This window comes from Eptatretus burgeri, chromosome 4, assembly GCF_056783735.1.
Source record: "Eptatretus burgeri isolate ZD-2024b chromosome 4, Ebu_testis_v1, whole genome shotgun sequence".
Lineage (NCBI taxonomy): Eukaryota > Metazoa > Chordata > Myxini > Myxiniformes > Myxinidae > Eptatretus > Eptatretus burgeri.
The window spans coordinates 103,055,284-103,075,283 of record NC_140964.1 but is presented as its reverse complement, the minus strand read 5'-3'; the positions used below and the strand labels follow the sequence as shown (position 1 = coordinate 103,075,283).

Sequence of the window (20,000 nt, the reverse complement as noted above, 5' to 3'; positions counted from 1 at the left end):
GCCTCCACACACTATGTACACAATTGATCGCGCTTTTTTTACCATCTATTTTTGTAATACAAAGTCTCCTTCAATAATATCATTATTGTCATCTGATCACCTGATCAACTTGCTCCACAACCAAGTGATCATCCTGTCCCACCGCTGCCATTTTTACAAAATTGTCTGGCATTCATAAATTACAGCAATGAGCTCACCAAAACATACACGCAATATGGGCATATAAGCTACGTATCTACCTATATACAGATACCATTCCTACTACACTTATTCATAGAGATAATACGTACTCACCGATGATTCGAAAATTTTCTTTTTCAGGAGGAAAATGATGTTTTTGTGATAAAATGAACAAAGCGTTTTTTCTCGTCATGCGCCTTCCATAGTGGAATTGTAGTTAATCGATATATCGTTGAGTGGCGCCACTGTCTAATGTGAGCTTTATTAGAGTTGTGAGGGGGGGGGGGGATGATCATCATGCCCCAGGGATCTTCTTGCCCCACTCTCCCCTAGATTTGTCATTATTTTTGCCAAATGATACTCTATTATTATTGTTGTTAATATAATTAGTATTAATTAAGATATGCCTTGTTTTAATGTTTTTATTCTTTTCGTAATTGGAATGCCATTCTGTGGAAGAACCTATTAAACTGTTCTATCCACCTTAATGTGGCATGTGTTTAACACATGGGAATTCTTTGAGGTTGTTTGTCGTTAATTCGGCTAATCAACTTAGGAGAGCATGACAATCATTTCAGTGTATCTTGCTCTACATCAGCTCCCATAGAACTCCACAAAAAACATGACACACGCACACGCACCTCATCCATTTATAGAGTAGACTGAGGTCTGCTATTGGAAAGATGATGCTGTCATTACTAACATTCAGGCAGACGTCCGAGAGGGAGACACCATATCTGGTTTCGTTGCTTCTTAACACTGATGGGAAGGTCATATCTGGGGCTTGCTAATGCACAGTGTAAGTTAAAAATAATTATTATATTTACTAATACTGTAATCATGTGGGGGTGGAGGGTGGGAGCTGTACGGGCTACAATGACTGTTATAAATATTTTTGTTTGGTTCTGGGGCCACAAGAGAACTTGGTCGAGATTTTTGCATCTATTGGTAAAAAGGAGGTGTGTGTGTGTGTGTGTGCGTGCATATCTTATCCACTGCTGCTGCGAGCATAAGCTAACAGGAAATGGTACGAACCCGAACCCATCTGATTTTTCATCCAGGAACACATAACAATTCTGGCTAACCATTTTGAAATTTCCACTTTTTTGTCAAAATGTTGAAAATTATGTTTGAAAGACTATTGGAATTATAGATTTTGCACGAGCAATGGGAGGTTAAAAATGCCCAGTGAGCCAAAGCGAGTCATTGAAAACAGACCTGGACACAGACACAGACACATACACACATACAAAAGGCCTTGTTTAGCATTCATAGGTCATTTAGAAAATCCCATAGTAATGATAGTTCAACGTCTCCCTCCTTCCCTACAAATAGCGGTATCCTTCAGGGTTCTGTCTTGTCTCCTATACTCTTCCTTCCTTTTTATCAATAACTTTTTCTTCCACAAATAACCAAATGCGTACAACACAACATTACATTCCTCTACGTTTGTCACATCTGCTCTGTCTACATCTCGTTTTATCACGACTACCTCTATAAATCTGGATTTAGACAGCATTTCTCAGTGGGGCAAATGTAATCGAGTTGATTTTAATGATTCTAAAACTCCTCTCAACTTTCCCATCTTCTTTGAAGGTTCTACCTTTTTACCATTAGATACAGTAAACATTCTTGGTATTACTCCAACAAAAAAAATCTCTCTTGGAAATCCCACATTACACAAACGGCGAAGTCTACCTCGAAGAAACCTGTGAGTCCTGTTCACATTTTGAAGATTCTTCTCATCCGAACAGTTCTTCCAATTATATCAATTTATAAACGATTGATTTGATTCGTCCTTGTATAGAGTACTGCTTTCACATCTGGGGAGCTTCTACCTCTACATATTTATTTGAAAGAGTCGAGTTTAAAGCAATCCGATCTCAAAACTCAACTTGCTTGAATTATCCCGTAATGTTGGGCTCTTCCCCTTTTCGGTTTCTGTTACCGGTAACTGGATGCTTGTATTCCGCTGGACCACAAACCAGTCGGCAAGCCACTACGTCGCACGATTGTTCTGTGGCCATTCGCAACTCGAGGGAAGGCTGCTATGATGTTTATTTGTTTCCCATCACCGCCAAGCTTTGAAATTATTTACCTTCTGATGTCTTTCTTCACAGGTATGTTCTGCCCCTTTTCAAAAGCCAGGTTTTCAATTTCCTGAAAAACGATGAGATTATTTTTTCCTTCTCTACGTTTCCCTATTTCTTCGGTTCTTTTTTGCTTCATTGAAGACCTGGCCTCCATGTCCATGACTGGAGTCTTTAACATAAAAACATTTTATGCAGAGTCAGCCTTGTTGTGCCTTGTGTGCCCCCTGGTTCGTTGTGAAATGCATGTGATGTCAACATGCTTCACAACCAGAGACTAACAAAGGGAGGACGCAGCTGACTTCACAAAAATTAGTGTGAAATTTACTGCGACTGCTAAGTTGCATTTCCTGCTCAATGGAGCATTTTTCACATTCGGATGTAAAGTGAAAAATACAATTATGATCTGATTTAATAGTCTGAGCAATATACATTTGCATTTAGTTTCCCATGAATAACACCGATGTGATTGTGACATTCGGTTCCATTCGTGGGAATAATTCATGATATTCGTGTACCGGCAGTAAAATAATGTGCTCAATGTTTTTTGAATTTCAAGTCCACTTGCTCATTCTAATCCTCTGGTTTGTTGTTGTTGTTGTTGTTGTTGTTGTTTGTTTTAATATTTTTTTTTTCTGTCTGGCTGGTTTCATAACTTCTGAGGGGTGGAGCTTTGCTGCTGATATTATTTCTGAAGATGAGTGGAGAAATTGAGCAATACCTGTGTCTACAAAGGATGCCAGCAGAAGTGCCAATTGGCCTAATGTCTCCACCGAAAGGACGATGTACTCGATGCTCTGGTGCACCAAGATGGCAGTGTTTGGATCTTAATTTGTTGGGAAACAAACCCAAACCTAAATTATCACATGTGAGTCTGCTTCCTTTGAACTATCCTAAATATCCTGTCACTCCATACCAAATCCATCCAAATCCATTGGGACCATACTCCGTACAGACCATCGGTGCTGCCGAAGCAGTCTCCTGGGTTATTGGGCATAATCCTGCACGGGTCGCCACTCCGAGACAAACTCCATACTGTTAGCTGTATAACCAGTGTGACAATATTCATTAATGACTTTCTGAAGACTATTTTCTCCCCCCCCCCCCACCTTCCCCAATACTTTTGGAATGCTTGGGCTGCTGTTTCCCTGAAACATTTGACCCATGTCAGAGAAGGAGTATTGTATGAAAATTTTTCATTTCACCTGATATTGATTTACTCCATGTTTGTGATGTTCAAGCAGATGCACGTAGTGCACATCCCTTTGAGCTGTCTAACCTTGGTTGGATTCCCAACCCGACTATAAACTCCAATCAGAGATACACAGGCAGGGTGGTACTTTACAAAGAACGCCGTCACTCAGGTGAACATTAAGCTAGGTGTCTCATCTCTGAGCATTAGTTGGTGGCCGTTTAAAGATCCTACATTGTCGTTCGATGAAGAGGTGGTGAGCCAACACTGGCACCCTTCAGAACAAATTTCAAATTCCTGACTAAGTCCTTCAAGGATCTGGTCTGACCTGCTGGTTGGTGAAAGATTAGGGCCACTCCACCTCCTGTGGCTGACCACACAAAAAGGTGGGCCTAATTAGGACCATGAAAAAGGTGGTAGTCATGAGTTCCAAACTGACGAGTACAAAGTGTTCTTTTCGTGTCACAAAACCTATAAAATAAATAGATTTGTTATAAGAAGATGGCAGGGTCAGGACTGGGATACAACCCAGTCAATGGTAGTTTAATATCAATGAGGTTGAAAGGACATCTTGTGAACACCACCATCATTAAAGTTCTCTATATGCTCCAAGTTATGCAGCAGATGAAGAAAATGTGAAGGAGTTTTATGGAAAGTTGCAAGAACTGGTAGAACAGATGCCTGAGACTAAGAAGATGTTTTAATTATCATGGGAGACTGGAATGCAAAACTTGGAGAAGCAGGAGCACCAGGGATTACAGGAAAGCATGGCCTTGGTATCCAAAATGAGCCAGCGGAGTGAATGCTGCATGTGTGAAACAAGTCGTGTGTGGAAAGTGATCTCGTAATTGCAAACATGGTTTAAACAACCCAAGTGGAGACTGTACACATGGACGTCACCTGTTGGGAAACATAGAAATCAGATTGACTGCATTCTCATTAACAGACAATGGACAAGTGCTGTGAAATTTTACAGTACTCTGCCAGTGGCAGACTGTGGGACAGATCATGAACTCCTTGTGGCTATGCTACACATCAAATTGAGAGAGGGGAGGGAGGGTGGGTTGGGGGGAATCAAAAACTCCGAACAGATGTGACGTTGAAAATAGCTGTTTTAGCTGTTTTAGCTGTTTTAGCTGTTTTAGCTGTTTTTGCTGTTTGAGCTGTTTGATCTGTTTGATCTGTTTGATCTGTTTGATCTGTTATGTTTTTTTATCTTTTTTTTTTAATCTTTTTTTTTAGCTTATTTGGCAGTTTTTTTTTTTAGCTGTTTTATCTGTTTTAGCTGTTTTTTAATCTTTTTTTTAATCTTTTTTATCTTTTTTTTAATCTGTTTTATCTGTTTTATCTTTTTTTATGTTTTTTTGTCTTTTTTTTTTGATCTGTTTTAGCTGTTTTAGCTGTTTGTTTTAATCTTTTTTTTTTTTTGGGCTGTTTTTTTTTTTTAGCTGTTTTATCTGTTTTAGCTGTTTTTTAATCTTTTTTTATCTGTTTTTTTAAAATCTGTTTTATCTGTTTTTTTTTTAATCTGTTTTTTAATCTTTTTTTTTTTAGCTGTTTTGGCTTTTTTTTGTTTAGCTTTTTTAGCTGTTTTATCTGATTTATGTTTTTTTAGCTGTTTTATCTGGTTTTTTTTAGCTGTTTTATCTGTTTTTATCTGGTTTTTTTTAGCTGTTTTAGCCCGATCACTCAATGGTAAAAAATTACTTTCAAAAAAAATCTTTACCAATATCTATTCAATTCTTCCTTGTTACACACCCAACCTGTCCACCAAGTTTCATCTGAATCCTTCCATAACTTTTTGAGATATCATACTTCATATCATTTTTGGCGCCTTCTCTTAATGATGAAGAATTACTTAAAAATTCTCCTAGCCAAATCCGGATCTTCACCAAAATCTAATCATTTTGTCCTTGTCACAAAAACAACCCATCCCCCAAATTTCATTCAAATCTGTCTAACTTTTTGAGATATCCTGCACACAAACAAACAGCGAGACAAACAAACAGACTGACGCTGGTGAATACATAACCTCCATCCATCTTCGGTGAGCGGAGGTAACGATATGCAAGAGAACTTAAAAAAAAAAGTTTTCAACATTGGACTTGGTTGTCAGAATGACAGATGAATTGTGATAAGAAGTTGAAGACATTGTAAAAGAAGAGGTCAAAACCAACATCCCAAAAGCAGGCAGAAGGAAGGTGGCCAAATGGCTATTAGAAGAGGCAATAAATACTGCAGACAGAAGAAGAGAAGTGAAAACCAAAGGCCCATCAAGAGAGGACATTAAGCAGTGAAATGCTGACTTCTAACGACAAGCTAGGAAAGACCAAGATAAATATTTCAAAGCGACGTGTATTGGGATTGAAAGTGAGAACAGAGCGAGAAAAACAAGAGATCATTTTTAAAAGATCATGGAGATCACAGAAATGTTTTGGTCTTGCAATGGGGTCCCTTTCGGGTAGAACAGGAAAGGATTGGACAGAAGAAACACAGGTGAAAGAAAGATGGCAGGGCCATACCGTAGCTCTCCTCAAACGAGATAGCAATATGATGGCAACATTGGCAGAAAGAGAATATGAGCAAGAACCGATCGTATCGAGCCCTGAAAGAGCTTATAAATGGAAAAATACCAGGTGCCAATGAAATGCCAACAGAACCTTTTAAGGTAGTTGGGGTGGATGCAATCAAATTTTTAACAATGATCTGTACACAGATCTGGAAGAGGATTGTATGGAAGCAGTCATCCCTCATACCATTCCCAAAGAAAGGAGATCCAAGAGAATGTTCAAATAACTGAACCATTGAATTGATTTCACATGCTGGGAGGTTATCACTAAAGATCATTCAACACAAAGTAGAAGACTACATGAAGGGAGAAATTCCCATTGAGCAAGCAGGTTTCAGAAGAGGAAGAGGTCCTGATGATCAGATCGCAAATCTGAAGTGGATAATGGGAAAAAAAATCAAGGGACTATCAAAGGTGAGAGGCTGAGAAAAGCCGAGAAAGGTGAGAGGTGGGAGGACTAGCCCAGAGGGGAGAGCAGTACTCCATCAGGCTGTGGCCGAAAGCTTTGGATGTGGTCAGGAGCTCAGGTGGGCCAAGGAAGGACTCTGCACGACGGAGGATTCCCAGTCGGCGACTGGCTTTGGAGGCGAGGTTGGAAATGTGGCTTTCCCAGGAAAGGTCATGGCAGATCGTGAGACCCAGAAGTTTGAATGAAAGGACTTCTTCCAGAGGATTGTTGAGACAGTAGATTGGGGGGAGGGGTGGTCTTTTTGAAGAGACTTAGTGAGAATGTGAGATTTGCATAAATAATTAGGCAATAATTGGACAAATTAACATGTTATGGAAAAAAAGATTTTACCATCACGTTCATTATGTGATGATCTTCACGTGTGTGAATTTTCAAGTTCATTGGACCATCGACGCCGAGATTTGGGGGAGAGGGGCTGGGAGCCCCCCCTCCTCCCCCAATCAGGGAAAGCTCAAAATGACCCAGTTCACTTATGATTAAACCTAAAAAAAGAATAAAATCTTGTCAACTGTGAAGATCAATATGTTCAGATTTGGAGACGATCATGTGGAAATGGTCGAAAGGTTCATCTTCCTGGGTTGTAAGATTGAAGTGGGTCGAGAATGTGGAGAATAAATTGATAGACTTGTTGTGAATGGGAGAACAGCGATGTCGGGATTGACGAAGGTCTGGAAAGGCAGGGATGTGACGAAACAAACCAAGCGGAGACTGCTGAATGTTCATCGTGTTTACAGTTGCATTGTGTATAGACATGTCATGGACAGTGAAAAATATAGTCTGGAGAAATCAACCTTGCTGGGTGTGGTTGACGGCAGAAGAGGAGGAGGCCAACCTTCCATGTGCTGGATGTATGGGGTAAAGGGTGCAACCAAGTGGTCTCTGCCAGATCTTTGGGAAGTGATGCAGGATAGGGATGTTTGGAGAAATCTGATCATGAATGTCACCAGATGTCTGACACGATTCGACGGAACTCGATAGGTAATGAGTGGCTGTGTTTGTGGCAGCTTTTTCTTTCTTTTCTTTTTCCAGGATTAAAAAAAAAAAATCCTTACTTATTTATTTTTAAATAGCGTTTCCCGATCCCAAAGTATTTTAAGTACTCCAAGTATGAAATACTTTGTGCAGAAACACGAAGGGACAAATCCATTAGTTTCAACCCAACATTGAAGACCAGGTGCTGAGATTGTGCGGAAGGAGATGCATTGACATCCGTGGATGAACAACCACCCCCAAAGCCCATCTATTATGATAACATCGGGAAGTTCTGTGCCAGGACAACAAACGTTGTTGACAAATCTGTTCAACGTACATAAATAAGCACCTTCACTCCACCAGGTGGTAGAGCTTCAGAACAAGAAGGCAATGGGAAGAAAAAATTGAACAAGCCGGTAGGTGACATGGGTGGTCGCTACATAATTGCATACTAGTCATAGTTTTTGACGGATCGGGCTGAAATTTTTTGGCAAAGAGGTTGATTTTAGTGCGCATAAAAGTGCGCAAGCAGATTTTTTATTTTCGAAAAAAAAATATAAATATTTTCCGGATTTTTTTCAAAAATTTCAAAGTCCCCTTGCTCGGCAACGGTGGTGTCCATAGTAACGGTGCTCAAAAGCATACAACTAGATCCTGGTATGAACCTACCAGTCAAGTTTCATCAAAACCGGTTAACTCCTCTGGCCTCCAGAGCTGTCCATGACATACATACAGACAGACGGAAAACCTGAGAATAGCGGTAGTGTCGCGACCACCCAACAGAGAGGAACTGTAGCCGTGAACCTGGCCTGGCTCTTTAAGTAACACCTTCTTGATTGTATTGTGCAATTTTCTAAGAATCCTGTTTTTTTTTTTTGTCAATTCCCCATCACCTGTAGGTGTACAAGGTGCAGGTGCGAAACCCACATGGTATGTGGACAGTCTTTCGACGCTATACAGACTTTGTCCGATTGGATAACAAGGTGAGTAGTTGCCACGTACTACATCACCACGTTGGTCGAGGCAATAGCGTGACTGCTTTGATGTAATATGATTGTTATTTTGTTTGTAATACCACAACTGATGCGAGTTGGCAGACCAAGCAAAAACTTTGCATTAAAACTGTACATAATCAGAAAAAGAAGAAAAAGATGAACACTGAAAAAAAATATTTTATTGCCTCTCAGGTTATAAAAAACTTAATCAAGGAAATTGCCACAAACACAGTCAGCATTTATGGGCAGGTGAACACTCACAAACGAATGCATAAGGACAATGCAATAATAGTATGACACCCCCCCCCCCAAGAAAATCCTATGAACCATTTGTCGATGATATCGCCACCATCGATGTACCATGCTCTCCAAAGAATCGGTACTGTCAAAGCAGTCTCTCGGCAGTGAGTCAGGGAGGAGGAAGATGACATTAATTTGTTGAGGGTGTCGGTGAAAACCCGCATACTCTTTGTGAAGGACGCTGAGGGATCCTGAACATCCCCCGACGACCAGAGCCAGCAAACAAATCATCCGACTGAACAGCCGGCTCATGGATGCCGTGCGCCTTGGACGCGTCGCCGAATGTGTGAAACACCAGAGAGACGGTTTGTAGCCGGGTCGCCATTCAAACCCAGGTGAGACGGCTCGGAGATGAGGGCCCGTGCCGGTCGGCTATCCTGCCAGCCCTTGGACGATCTATCACATTGTCGACCAATCTACGTCAGGCCATTTTCTTTTCTCTTTCTACTTCGTGTTACTAGGACTTGATGATGAGCATCAAGCAAGGCAGCTCAAGAGGGACGTACCCGCACCTTGAAAATTGTAGCTATTGACTTAAAAAAAAAAACCCAAAAAACCAAATCCAATAAATTTAAAGATTCACCTTCTGTATTTAATTAATTTTTATTGTTGTTGGGCATCACACCATTGCATTATGTTGATGCATTTTTAAAGCAATTTTCGTTCCATCCGATGCAAAAAATTCCTGTTTAAAATAGCCAGTTTGGCCTGTTTTTTTTAATTTTTTTTTAACCACATTTCAATTCAAAACCACAGCAGATATTTCCATAAAGGTTAAACACAAACATTTCATGTTGGAGTACACTGGACAATGTTCATGTGCTTTTATCAATAGCTCGCGCTGGCAGGATAGCTTAGAGGTATGTGCGTCGTCTCTGAGCGTTTGAGCCTGGTTTGCTTCAGGCCCAGCTGTAAACTGCCACCCTGGTGTTTCAGATGCAGGGCAAGGCATGAAGCGTGTGCCGTCCATCGGAAGGATGTAAAGCCGGAGGACCCGTCTACCGGCACTCGTCGGTGAAAGTTAAAGATCCCACAGCGTCATTCACGAAGAGTAGGTGAGTCGTTGACGGAACCCTGATCAAACCCTCCCATCTACTTCCTAAACAAAGCAGTTGAAGAGGTCAAGTCATTGAAACTTTTGGGCCTCACCATCAGCCATGATCTTTCTTGGGTCGACCATTTTCCCCAAGTCGGTCTCCAAAGCTAGCTGCCAACTGGGCATCCTTCATCGTGCAAGGTCTTTCCTTGGCCAATCTGAACTTGTGACAACCTATAAGACCTTCATTCGCAGCTTGATTGATGGAGTACTGCTCTCCCCTTTGTGCTGGCGCTCCGGTCTCAAACCTTGCCCTTCTTGATGCCGTGGAAAGAAAGACCCTCAAGATCATTGGGATCTCCTAAGACGAAGCTGAGTGTCTCGGCCTGTTACTCTCGCACATCACAGGTGGGTTAGTGACCTCTGTGTATTCTCTCACCTCATTTTTTGTCTTGCACCCTCTGACCTCTCTTGGCTTTGTCCCTCCCAGATTTCTACAGGATGCACACATGGTCTGCCAGTAACCCTCTTCTTGTTAAACTCCCGAATTCCAGGCTCACTGCTCACCTCCACTCATTTCTTTCTCTTTTCTTTCAACTGTGAAACTAACTTCCCCAGCCTGTTCACTCCCATTCTTCCCTCCAAGGCTTCAAAACAGCTGTTCATCACTACCGCAAGTCATCCCCCATCCATACTCATGATATCTTTTACCCCAAATGATCCCATTCACAAGCACTCCTTTTTCCATGTTATTGTGATTTCTACACCACCAACCTCCCACAACACCCTCCCCCCTTCCTCACCTCTATCTTGTCTGTTCCTGTATGTGGCGAAGATGTTAAGGTCACAGTGATATTCACGTCTCCTCATGTCATGAGCTAAAGGTCAATAGACATCTTGGTCGGGCCTGGGGAGTCATGGATTCATTGGATGATGTGATGTGGTACTGTCGGTACCTGAGCAAGAGGATGAAAGTCCAAGTCCTTAAGTCATTGGCGTTTCCAGTCTTGCTCTACGGATGTGAGACTTGGACCCAAACCAAGGATCTCAGATGGAGACTTAACTACTTTTGCACCATGTGTCTTCAGAGAATCCTTGGCTATCGTGGTCAGACTTTTGCGTCCAACGAACATTTGATGAGAGAGACTCAGATGACATCTGTTGGCTGTATGGACTAGTTGCTCGTTTGTCTGATGCTGATCCTGCTCAACAGATTTTCTCAGCGAAGGAGCCTCATGAGTGGAGGAGGACAATGGGATGACCACGTGCCTCATGGTTGCAGCAGGTTGATCGACATCTTGAGGAGATGGGGATGGGTTGAGGCATCAGCCTGGAGGATGGCCAGATGGAGGCCCCTGGAATACTGGTGAAAAGTGGACACAGCGACGCGCTGCTCCGGCGCATGTTCCCATGCCTGACCTCACCTATTAACCTTGAGTTGATAAAACCTATCGTTTCGAAACGGTGGTATGGTGTTTGAGTGTGAGGATATGAAGTGATCAGTTCTGACAAGCAACGCCTGTTGACTGTGCATCTTATGTAATACAATACAAGTTTCCTTCCAAGGAACTTCAATGCAGAATGAGGCTATTCAGCTCATTGAGCCAGTGCAATGGTTGCTGACCTATGGTTGTCTGTGCTTTCTCCTTTTTAAATGTTGAGCATCAAGCAAGGAAGCAGCATGAATGATTTTTAAAGCCTGGTATGATTTGTCCAGGGTTCGAACTGCTGAACTCCCAGATTTAGAACAGATGCTCTAACAATTATGCCACTGAATCACACCAAAGACTTAAAAAATTTCACATGCTTCTTCCTTGCCTGATGCTGAGCATTTGAAAGGGACAGATATGTAAGAGTTTTACTTTTTAAAACATGCTCTGCATTGCTTTCTATTTTCCTCTACATTAGCTCAAGGCATCCTTTCCTTGGCTCGGCCTCTCACTGCCACCCAAGCGTCGAGTCCGTGACAACTTTCAGCCCACCTTTTTGGACGCAAGGCAGAGTGCGTTGCATCACTACCTTTGCACCCTTTCTCAACATAAAGGTCTTCTAGCAAGGTGTGCACAGGCTAGGTTGTGACCTGGGTCATGTCTCTCCAGTTTTAATAGGCCAGAGGTTTGAAGCAAAGTTTTCATTGATGCATTTAAATATATCTATGAATGGATACATTTTTTGGGGGGTCTTGGTTCTGCAGCACAAAATTACCCTTTTTTCACATTTATTGACAACAAGCAGTGGTACCTGGCATTGTCGGGCAACATCGGGATCCTCTTCCCACCCCATCCCTTGAGGGACAAATTAAATAATGATGCTATAGGTGTTTATTCTCATCACCATGTGATGAATCTGGTGAGTGTTCAGTTACCAAGTTTCTTGTGGAGCGCTTGCCAAGTGGCTTAAGCACTCAAGCAAGCACTCCATTTTAAACCATTGAAAAGGAATGGCTTGGTTGGTAACAACATACAACTGGACATCTCAACAGCATACAGTACATGAGTATTTTTGTGGTAATGAAAACGTACCTTGTTCAGACCCACACGTCCACCCGCAGACACGAACTCATCTTGATATGTTACATTTGGTGACTGTGAGACACGTCGCATGAAACTGCCATGTTTGCATATTTCCGACTATACTTCTCCCCCCTCTCTTGGTAATCGGCAAATAAACTTTCTATCTTCCATCACATCATTTTTCCATGAGTTTTAGTATGTTGTAGAAAAAGGCTCCAATTATTAGTGCATTCCTGATATTGCAGACATCACTGCGTGATGACGTCATATGTCGGGACGACTTTTTTTTCATACTTCGCACGGAAGCAAACACAGGATATTTTTGCTTGTAACAGCCATTGTAAATTCTGGTGAGCAAACGTTGAGTTACACGTGACACGTCACCGTCTCGCAGACAGAAAGTAACAGCGTTTGACGTCCCACAAGTGTTTTTTATTTTTATTTTTTTAATGAAATATCACTATTTTCTTTCCTCTGCGTAATGAGAATTAATGTACATAGAACATGTGTTGTTCAGTCTTCAAATGTACATGAGGCCTGTAAAACAATCTGAGCTACATGGAAAGAAAAATATGGTGGGGATTTGTGGACTCTGGAGGACATGGCTTGTCGAATGGGCACCACTTATGACCCATCCACAAACAGACAGACCGACACACAAACTCAACTTTATAGATTAAACTAGCAAATACAACCCGTTGCTTTCCTAAGGGGAATATTTATGGGGGTTGGAGGGAGATGGAGTGGAGTAGAGGGGGGAGGGGGGATTCCGGCAGATGTCACATCCAGTTTATCATACATCCGAGAGACGGCACACATTGATGAATCGCCCTACCTGTGAAACACGGGGTTGACAGTTTTATAGCTGGGTTGGGATTTGAACCCAGGCTACACAGCTTAGACTGAGTTTGCGTACCTCTTGGCTATCTTGTGGTGATGTGGCGATTCATTGCTTTGTTTACAACTGAAAACATTTTTTTTTACTCATTGTAAACATCTAATTTAGTTTGCCTTCCTAACTCCGGAAATGTCCCCACATAGAACCGCACTGCGGTTTCTCCATCAAAGCTTGAAGAGTGCTCACCTGAGTGGCAAACCATTCGAGCAAGCACTCCGATGAAATGGTTGAAGAATCTTTTGAAAATGAAACTAATCTATCAATGTTGAAGTGACGGGTCGTAAAATGAAAGATGATCGTACTAAAAGGGGAAATGTGGTGTAGAGTTTACAAAATCTACATTTTCATGACATTCAGGCAATGTCCGAATTTGACAAATGAACACTTTTTTTTGTAGCAGTCAGAACTGCTGCTGAAGTCAATAAAGAAGTTTAAATTGTGAAATTCTGTTTAGTTTAAGAGATTCATGAGGTTATGGCATGTGCAGAAATGAAATAAAGCCACAAATGCTGCCATCTCTGGACGTTTATAAGCATTGCAATGTATCCAGCGATTGGTAGGTATGATGATCAGGCATTCAATTTTATGAGTGAGGGAAGTGGGGGTGGGGGGGGAGGGACTTTGTCATTATGAAATCATTGCAGCCTGTTCCAAGTCAAGGCATTGTTGAGCAGGCCAAAAAAAAAAACATGGCGAATTAAGACCAGAGCGAGGTGACCAAGGATAGTGCCTTGATAAAGGATAATTGAATAAGGTCATTAATTATCTTCAAAAGGGGTGTTTTAATTAACCCAAACCCCCAGTGTTCACTCTTGCACTCCCTTGGAGTTCTCTTGATATGCATGCAAAGTTTTAGGCTGTAGGTTTCATGGATTTGGAGTTATGGAGCACACACACACACACACATATACACACACACACACACACACACACACACACACACACACACACACACACACACACACACACACACACACACACACACACACACACACACACACACACACACACACACACACACACATCATTGATTGGTATAAATTACATTTTGCTATAACCATGCCACCTCGAGTTGGAGTGGATAAAGTGTTGTTGCATTTTTATACGCCCGATATATATATATATATATATATATATATATATATATATATATATATATATATATATATATATATATATATATATATATATATATATATATATATATATATATATCGGGGCGTATTATGTGATACCGGTCGTCCATCCGTCCGTTCCTGTCCGCCCTCTAACTCCCAAATTTTTCAACTTTCACGTTTCATATCTGGTACATAGGTACAGACTGTGGAGACGGTGTGTCGCGACATACGTTCATCATCTAAAGTGGTTGCCATGGCAAGCAGGATGCTGTTTTCCATGAAGTAGCACAATTCTGTATATACCTTCTTGTTCGGGCATATATTTTGCTCACTTGCGCTGTTGTTCCTGATTGTTGTGGATTCGATTCCCATGGCTGCTCAGAGTGGAAATGTGCGTACCTTTTGATGGAGTGACAACCAATCTAAGATCGGTTCTTCGGTAGGGAAATGTCAATTTGATGTGAACACCCCACCATGCTGTCACGTGTACGGGCCTCCCCCACTGACACGATTTCATGGTTTTATCCTCCTATGATTGCTCCCTTATGTACCATCGTTTCTTCATGTCCCATTTCACAGCACTCCGGTACGTGAGTTTCTTTGCTTGGATGATCCACCAGGTCCATTTGACAGTCTGGAGGAAAGCAGGGTCAGTTTTGTCTACTTGCTTACTAGAGTTTTTTAAATTAATATATTGTAATTGTCTCTAATTATTGCCTACTTCCTCTTTATATCTGCACCTGAACGTGACAAGACCCTTTGGGTCGGGTCCATCCTGCACTCCATAGGCATTTTGTGAAGTGTTGGCTGAGGAAAACGTGAGCCTGAGGCGTGAGATCATAGACAAGGGACGGGCCTTAGCTGCCAGTCGTCGTCATAATGATGTGATTGGCCACACTTTGGCAGAGACTCGCCTGCGTCTGGCACAAGTCGAGGACCAGTTGAGGTAAAGGTTTCTTTGTTTTACTCCATCCCATATTGGTGCAGGTGAAACGCGTTCCTTTCGAGGTCACGAGTTTGAACGCAACAATGAACTCGTTAAAGTGCAAAACCCTCCTCGTGATCAGCTTGATGTTTGTGAACGTTGAAATTAAAAAAAAATGTAATTGCCAATTCCTCTTCTATTTTGGCAGATTATGCATGAAAAGTGTTTGTGTTGTTGCTGATGCATCAACCAAATTCTTCTGTTGTTGCTTAACAGGGTTAACAGGATAACCTAGGGTTATGCACACTCGCCACTGAGCTGGCAAGCCTGGGTTTGAATCTCGGCGAAACTATAAACCGCCATGTTGGTATTTTGGATGCAGGGCGAGGCCTCCTTTGGAAGGACGCGAAGATGCAGGACCCATCTGTCAGTACTGATAATTATTGAAGATCCCACGGTGTCTTTCACAGATTAAGGGAGTTAAAGTCGAGTCCCAGGTCTCAAATCATCCTTCGTCTCAAGGATTGATTCGTGAGTCAAATATCTCACAAATTTTATTTCTGCGCATAATCTGACGACTATCTCCCAGTGTCACAGGCTCTCCCCCATGGCAATCTGTTTAATCCGAATTCGTCACTCTTATTATCTCTTCCAAGGGAGTGTTATTTATAATTCAGTCGATTTGTGCTTTAGTTCATAAAAGGATGAACCTTGGCACAGTTCTTGAGCATTTCCTTCTGAAGAATTTCAGATTTGGAGCCATCACCAAAATGCCCAATGTCGGCCATACCGGCCATTTTGGTGCTTCCCGTGCTTTCTTTTGACACCTGGCATGGTGTCACAGCCTGTATTTATGAAAATGGGAATGTCCTTTGGCTTCTCTGGACCCAAAGATGTGGCTATCTCATGAACAAGGATGTACCCCAAGTGCTACCCTGACCGGAACGCCACCCACAGCTCCTTGATGTTCATTCTGAAAATGATAGCCACAGCGAGAACAATTACATTCATGTCATCTGTACATGGTTACTTTATCAAAACCTTGGCTTGCAGCATCAGCTGTGTGGAGGAGCATTTGGGGATCCGCTTCTTCATGGCTGAAGAAGAAAGCTGGCTTGTATCTTGATGATGGCTCCACGAAACATTGAATCCATATGTGACAACTACCAGATTGTCTGTTGCAATCTGCCCATCACGCCACGTCAGGAAGGCAAAGAGCTCCGCCGACTTATCATTGACTCGAAGAAACCGCTGCCAGTTTGTTGGTAGGCAATTTGACACTTCAACTCTTCTAGCTCCTTTTCCATGCTTCCTTCTTGTCTCTGATTTCAGGCTGTTTTCGAAATAGTCCCACGCTTTGTCCACTTGACTCGTCCGTTCAGTTTGTTTAGTCCGAAGAACTTTAATGCGTGGTCGAAGGTTTTGGCACCGGCTGGTTTCACCATGTTGACATTGGTCTCTGGACGTCACCACAAGTTTCAAGGCAGCTCAAGAGGTCAGACTTTGTGAGGCATAGATTACATGAAAACTTCGGGGAAGAAACCGTTTTTTATCTCCACCACCCAAGGTAGGTGGAGGTTGTTTTCACTCCTGTTTGTTTGTCTGTCTGTGAACAGGATATCTCAAAAGGCTATGGACGAATCCGGATGGATGAAACTCAGGTGGGCAGGTTGGGTGTGTGGTGAGGACTGATTGATTAGATTTTGATGAAGATCCAGATCTGGATCTAGATAGCAGAATTTAAAAAAATTATCTCAGCAATTTTTTTCACCATTGAGAGATGGGGCCAAAACTGATATATAGTGTGATGTCTCAAAAAGTTATGGACGGATTCTATCGAAACTTTGTGGATGAGTGGTGTCGATGACAAGAACAAGCTGATTCGATTTTGGTGTGCGACGAGGACGAATGTTCCACATGCAGTGGGATACAAAATGTAAGCTGTTCACCTGGCGGAGGAATGCGCTCAGCTGAGTGCCGTTTTAATTATCCCCCGCCAACTTCATGGGTTCCGTCTGTTCGTCCATCACATTTCGTTTCCGGAGCTTAACTACGAATCCCCTCAAGATATATTTCCGAAATTTGGTCCACATATCAAGCAAGTGGTGAACTGGTGCCTTTTGATATTTTCTAATTGATAGGTCACATGGTTTGGCAGCCATGTTGGATTCAAGAAAAATATTAAATAATGTTTTCTCTGGAATCACATAACTTAATGAAGTGAAAATTTGCAACTATCATCCCACATCATGTCTGCATACATAGTAAAAATTATGACATCACAAGTCACATGGTTTGGCGGCCATTTGGATAGAAAAACACACCTCATCCGATTAACACGAAACTTCACACACGTATCCCACTGGAGGATTGGAGGCAGAATATAAATTTATGATGTCATAGGTCACATGGTTCATCAGCCATCTTGGATTGAAAATTACTAAATTTTAAAAATCTTCTTCTCCAGAACAGCTGGACAGATTGTGGCAAAATTTCACATCCACTTTCCCCAAGACATCCTTTCAGAAGTTTGTTAATTTCTAATTGATAGGTCACATGGTTTAGTGGCCATATTGAATCTACCCTAAAACCTTCAAACATCTTCTCCAGAACGGCTGATCAGATCAAGGGGAAACTTCACATGCATATTGCACACGCTTAGGGAATATAAGTTTGTTAATCCTCATTTACTATGGCGGGGGATATCGAAGACTTTGTCTTCAACAGATGCTGGTTGTTCTTGCATCATGTCTTCTTGTGGAACTATCGAAGAAAATGTGTTTTTCACTCATGGCAGCACCAAAATGGCCACCAGGGATGACATGGGGCTTTGTTTTGTTTTTGGTGGCTCCACATCTAAATATTTCAGGAGCGCAATATCTGCAAATGTGCCAAGCTTCATACTTTTATGAAAAAGTCACAATTCTCGTACAAATCGACTGGAACATTTGTGGATCCTGAAATTTCCAATAACTTTAACATAACTGGATTGCGTGACATGTCTGAAGACTCGTTTAAAATATGATCTTGAACTTGATGGCGTTTATGCATCAAACTTGATAGCGTTTGATGGCGAACCTTTTCTGAAGGTGGTTTAATGATGCTTTTACATGGTGCAGTAGTTTTATATCCCACACTCGGCAGGATTCCAGTGATTTTTGTGCATGATGGTCTGTATTCCAGCTTGCTACCTGTCAATATAAGTGTACACCTGCAATTTTTGAAGTTATTGGGTATTGCATGGGGTGTTTATCTTGGGCTGTTTTTCTTTGTGAGATATTGAACCGGAAAAGGTTCTGTTCTGTGCAGCGGTTGATGTCACAGCATTATATTGCACTTGCACACACTGAACACTTGGGGGTAGGGGTCTGGTCCAGTATAACAACTACTATATGAACAACTCCCCCCCCCCCCAGCCCTTTGTATATGCTCGCTGAAATCTCACCATACCTTTCTACATGAGACTGTAATTAAGAGATGACCCATTTATATCAGGACAAATGAAATCACCCAGCTGTTAATACAGCACTTTCAAAATGATGTCATCTGCCCCAGATTGCTCGGCCAGCATGCGCAGAACCCAACCCCTGGAGACTAAGTAATTCGGTGAGATCTGGACATATTTCATGCCTCCCAGATAAGGATTGTAGAATGTAGAAATGACTCGAAGAAGGCAAAAGTACTTGTAAGCATACCTGTGAGACATGGGTATGCCTCTGCACAACTAAACAGTTGGATAACTTCCTCATCAACTTGTCCAAAAAAGTTGATATGTTCAAGTTCCGTATTGCAAAAACACCTGACAACATGGGCCCATGAAAGGCCGAAGGTTCGTTGATGCCGCATTCCGACGAATCCTTTGTGCTTCTTCCTACCGATGGGAAAGTCCCACCTTGTGAATGCACAAGGTAAGTTTAAAATGATGATATTTACTACTAATCATTTTTTTTGGGGGGGGGGTGGTGGGAGTGGGAGGTGTATGGGCTGTGAGGGCCATAAAAAGTAAATAATGTTTGGTTCCGAGGCCATAAGAGAAATTTTACTCGATTTTTGCATCTATTGCAGTGAAAGGTGTGTGTGACCACGGCCCCACAATTGGCTCATTTTATCAACAGGAAATTATTAGGAACCCGACTCGTCTCAGCTATCCTATATTTCTGTGAGTCTGATTTGCATTCAGGAACAGAACAGTTATGGTTAACCATCTTGAAATTGCCACTCTCGTCTAATGCCGGAAATTATTACAAAAGTCTATTTGAATTTCACCTTTAGCGTGAGCAACCGCAGGTTAAATGTGCCTGTCAAGCACAACTGAGTCACTGAAAAAAAAAAAACCACACACACACACGCACACGCACACGCACACGCACACGCACACGCACACGCACACGCACACGCACACGCACACGCACACGCACACGCACACGCACACGCACACGCGCGCGCGCGCGCGAATGGCCTCATTTAGCATTTATACGTCGTATTGAAAAATCGCATGCATTGCCTCATTTATTGATGTCGCTGGGCTATTGCTGCAAGTTTCCCTGCAGATAAAGGTTGTAATTTTGAATTTGTCCATGACACTGGCACACAATGGCCTAATCTTTTCAAAGGGTGCCATGAGCATGGAATCCAGGTTCATGAGCCAATGCTAAGATTTGCCTTTCCTCCCTCAAATGAAAGACAGATTATTTTATGCATCGCCTTACCTGCGAAGTTCCAGAATGACTGTTTGACTGGGCC

The 20,000-nt window shown here is 42.0% G+C and overlaps 1 protein-coding gene across 2 annotated transcripts in view; it reads left to right on the top strand.

Moving 5' to 3' along the window:
• Positions 1-20,000, top strand: part of LOC147028796 (sorting nexin-16-like) — a 25,055-nt gene that overhangs the window by 2,677 nt on the left and 2,378 nt on the right. The window contains exons 2-6 of one of the 2 annotated variants that reach the window (XM_085879515.1): positions 8,372-8,455; positions 11,712-11,860; positions 14,912-14,981; positions 15,121-15,278; positions 19,323-19,501. In XM_085879515.1, the coding sequence (XP_085735641.1) occupies positions 8,372-8,455; positions 11,712-11,860; positions 14,912-14,981; positions 15,121-15,278; positions 19,323-19,338 (477 nt within the window). In that variant the 3' untranslated portion in view covers positions 19,339-19,501. Of the gene's footprint in view, positions 1-8,371; positions 8,456-11,711; positions 11,861-14,911; positions 14,982-15,120; positions 15,279-19,322; positions 19,502-20,000 lie in introns of those variants that run through there. The other variant, XM_085879514.1, reaches the window with a different exon arrangement.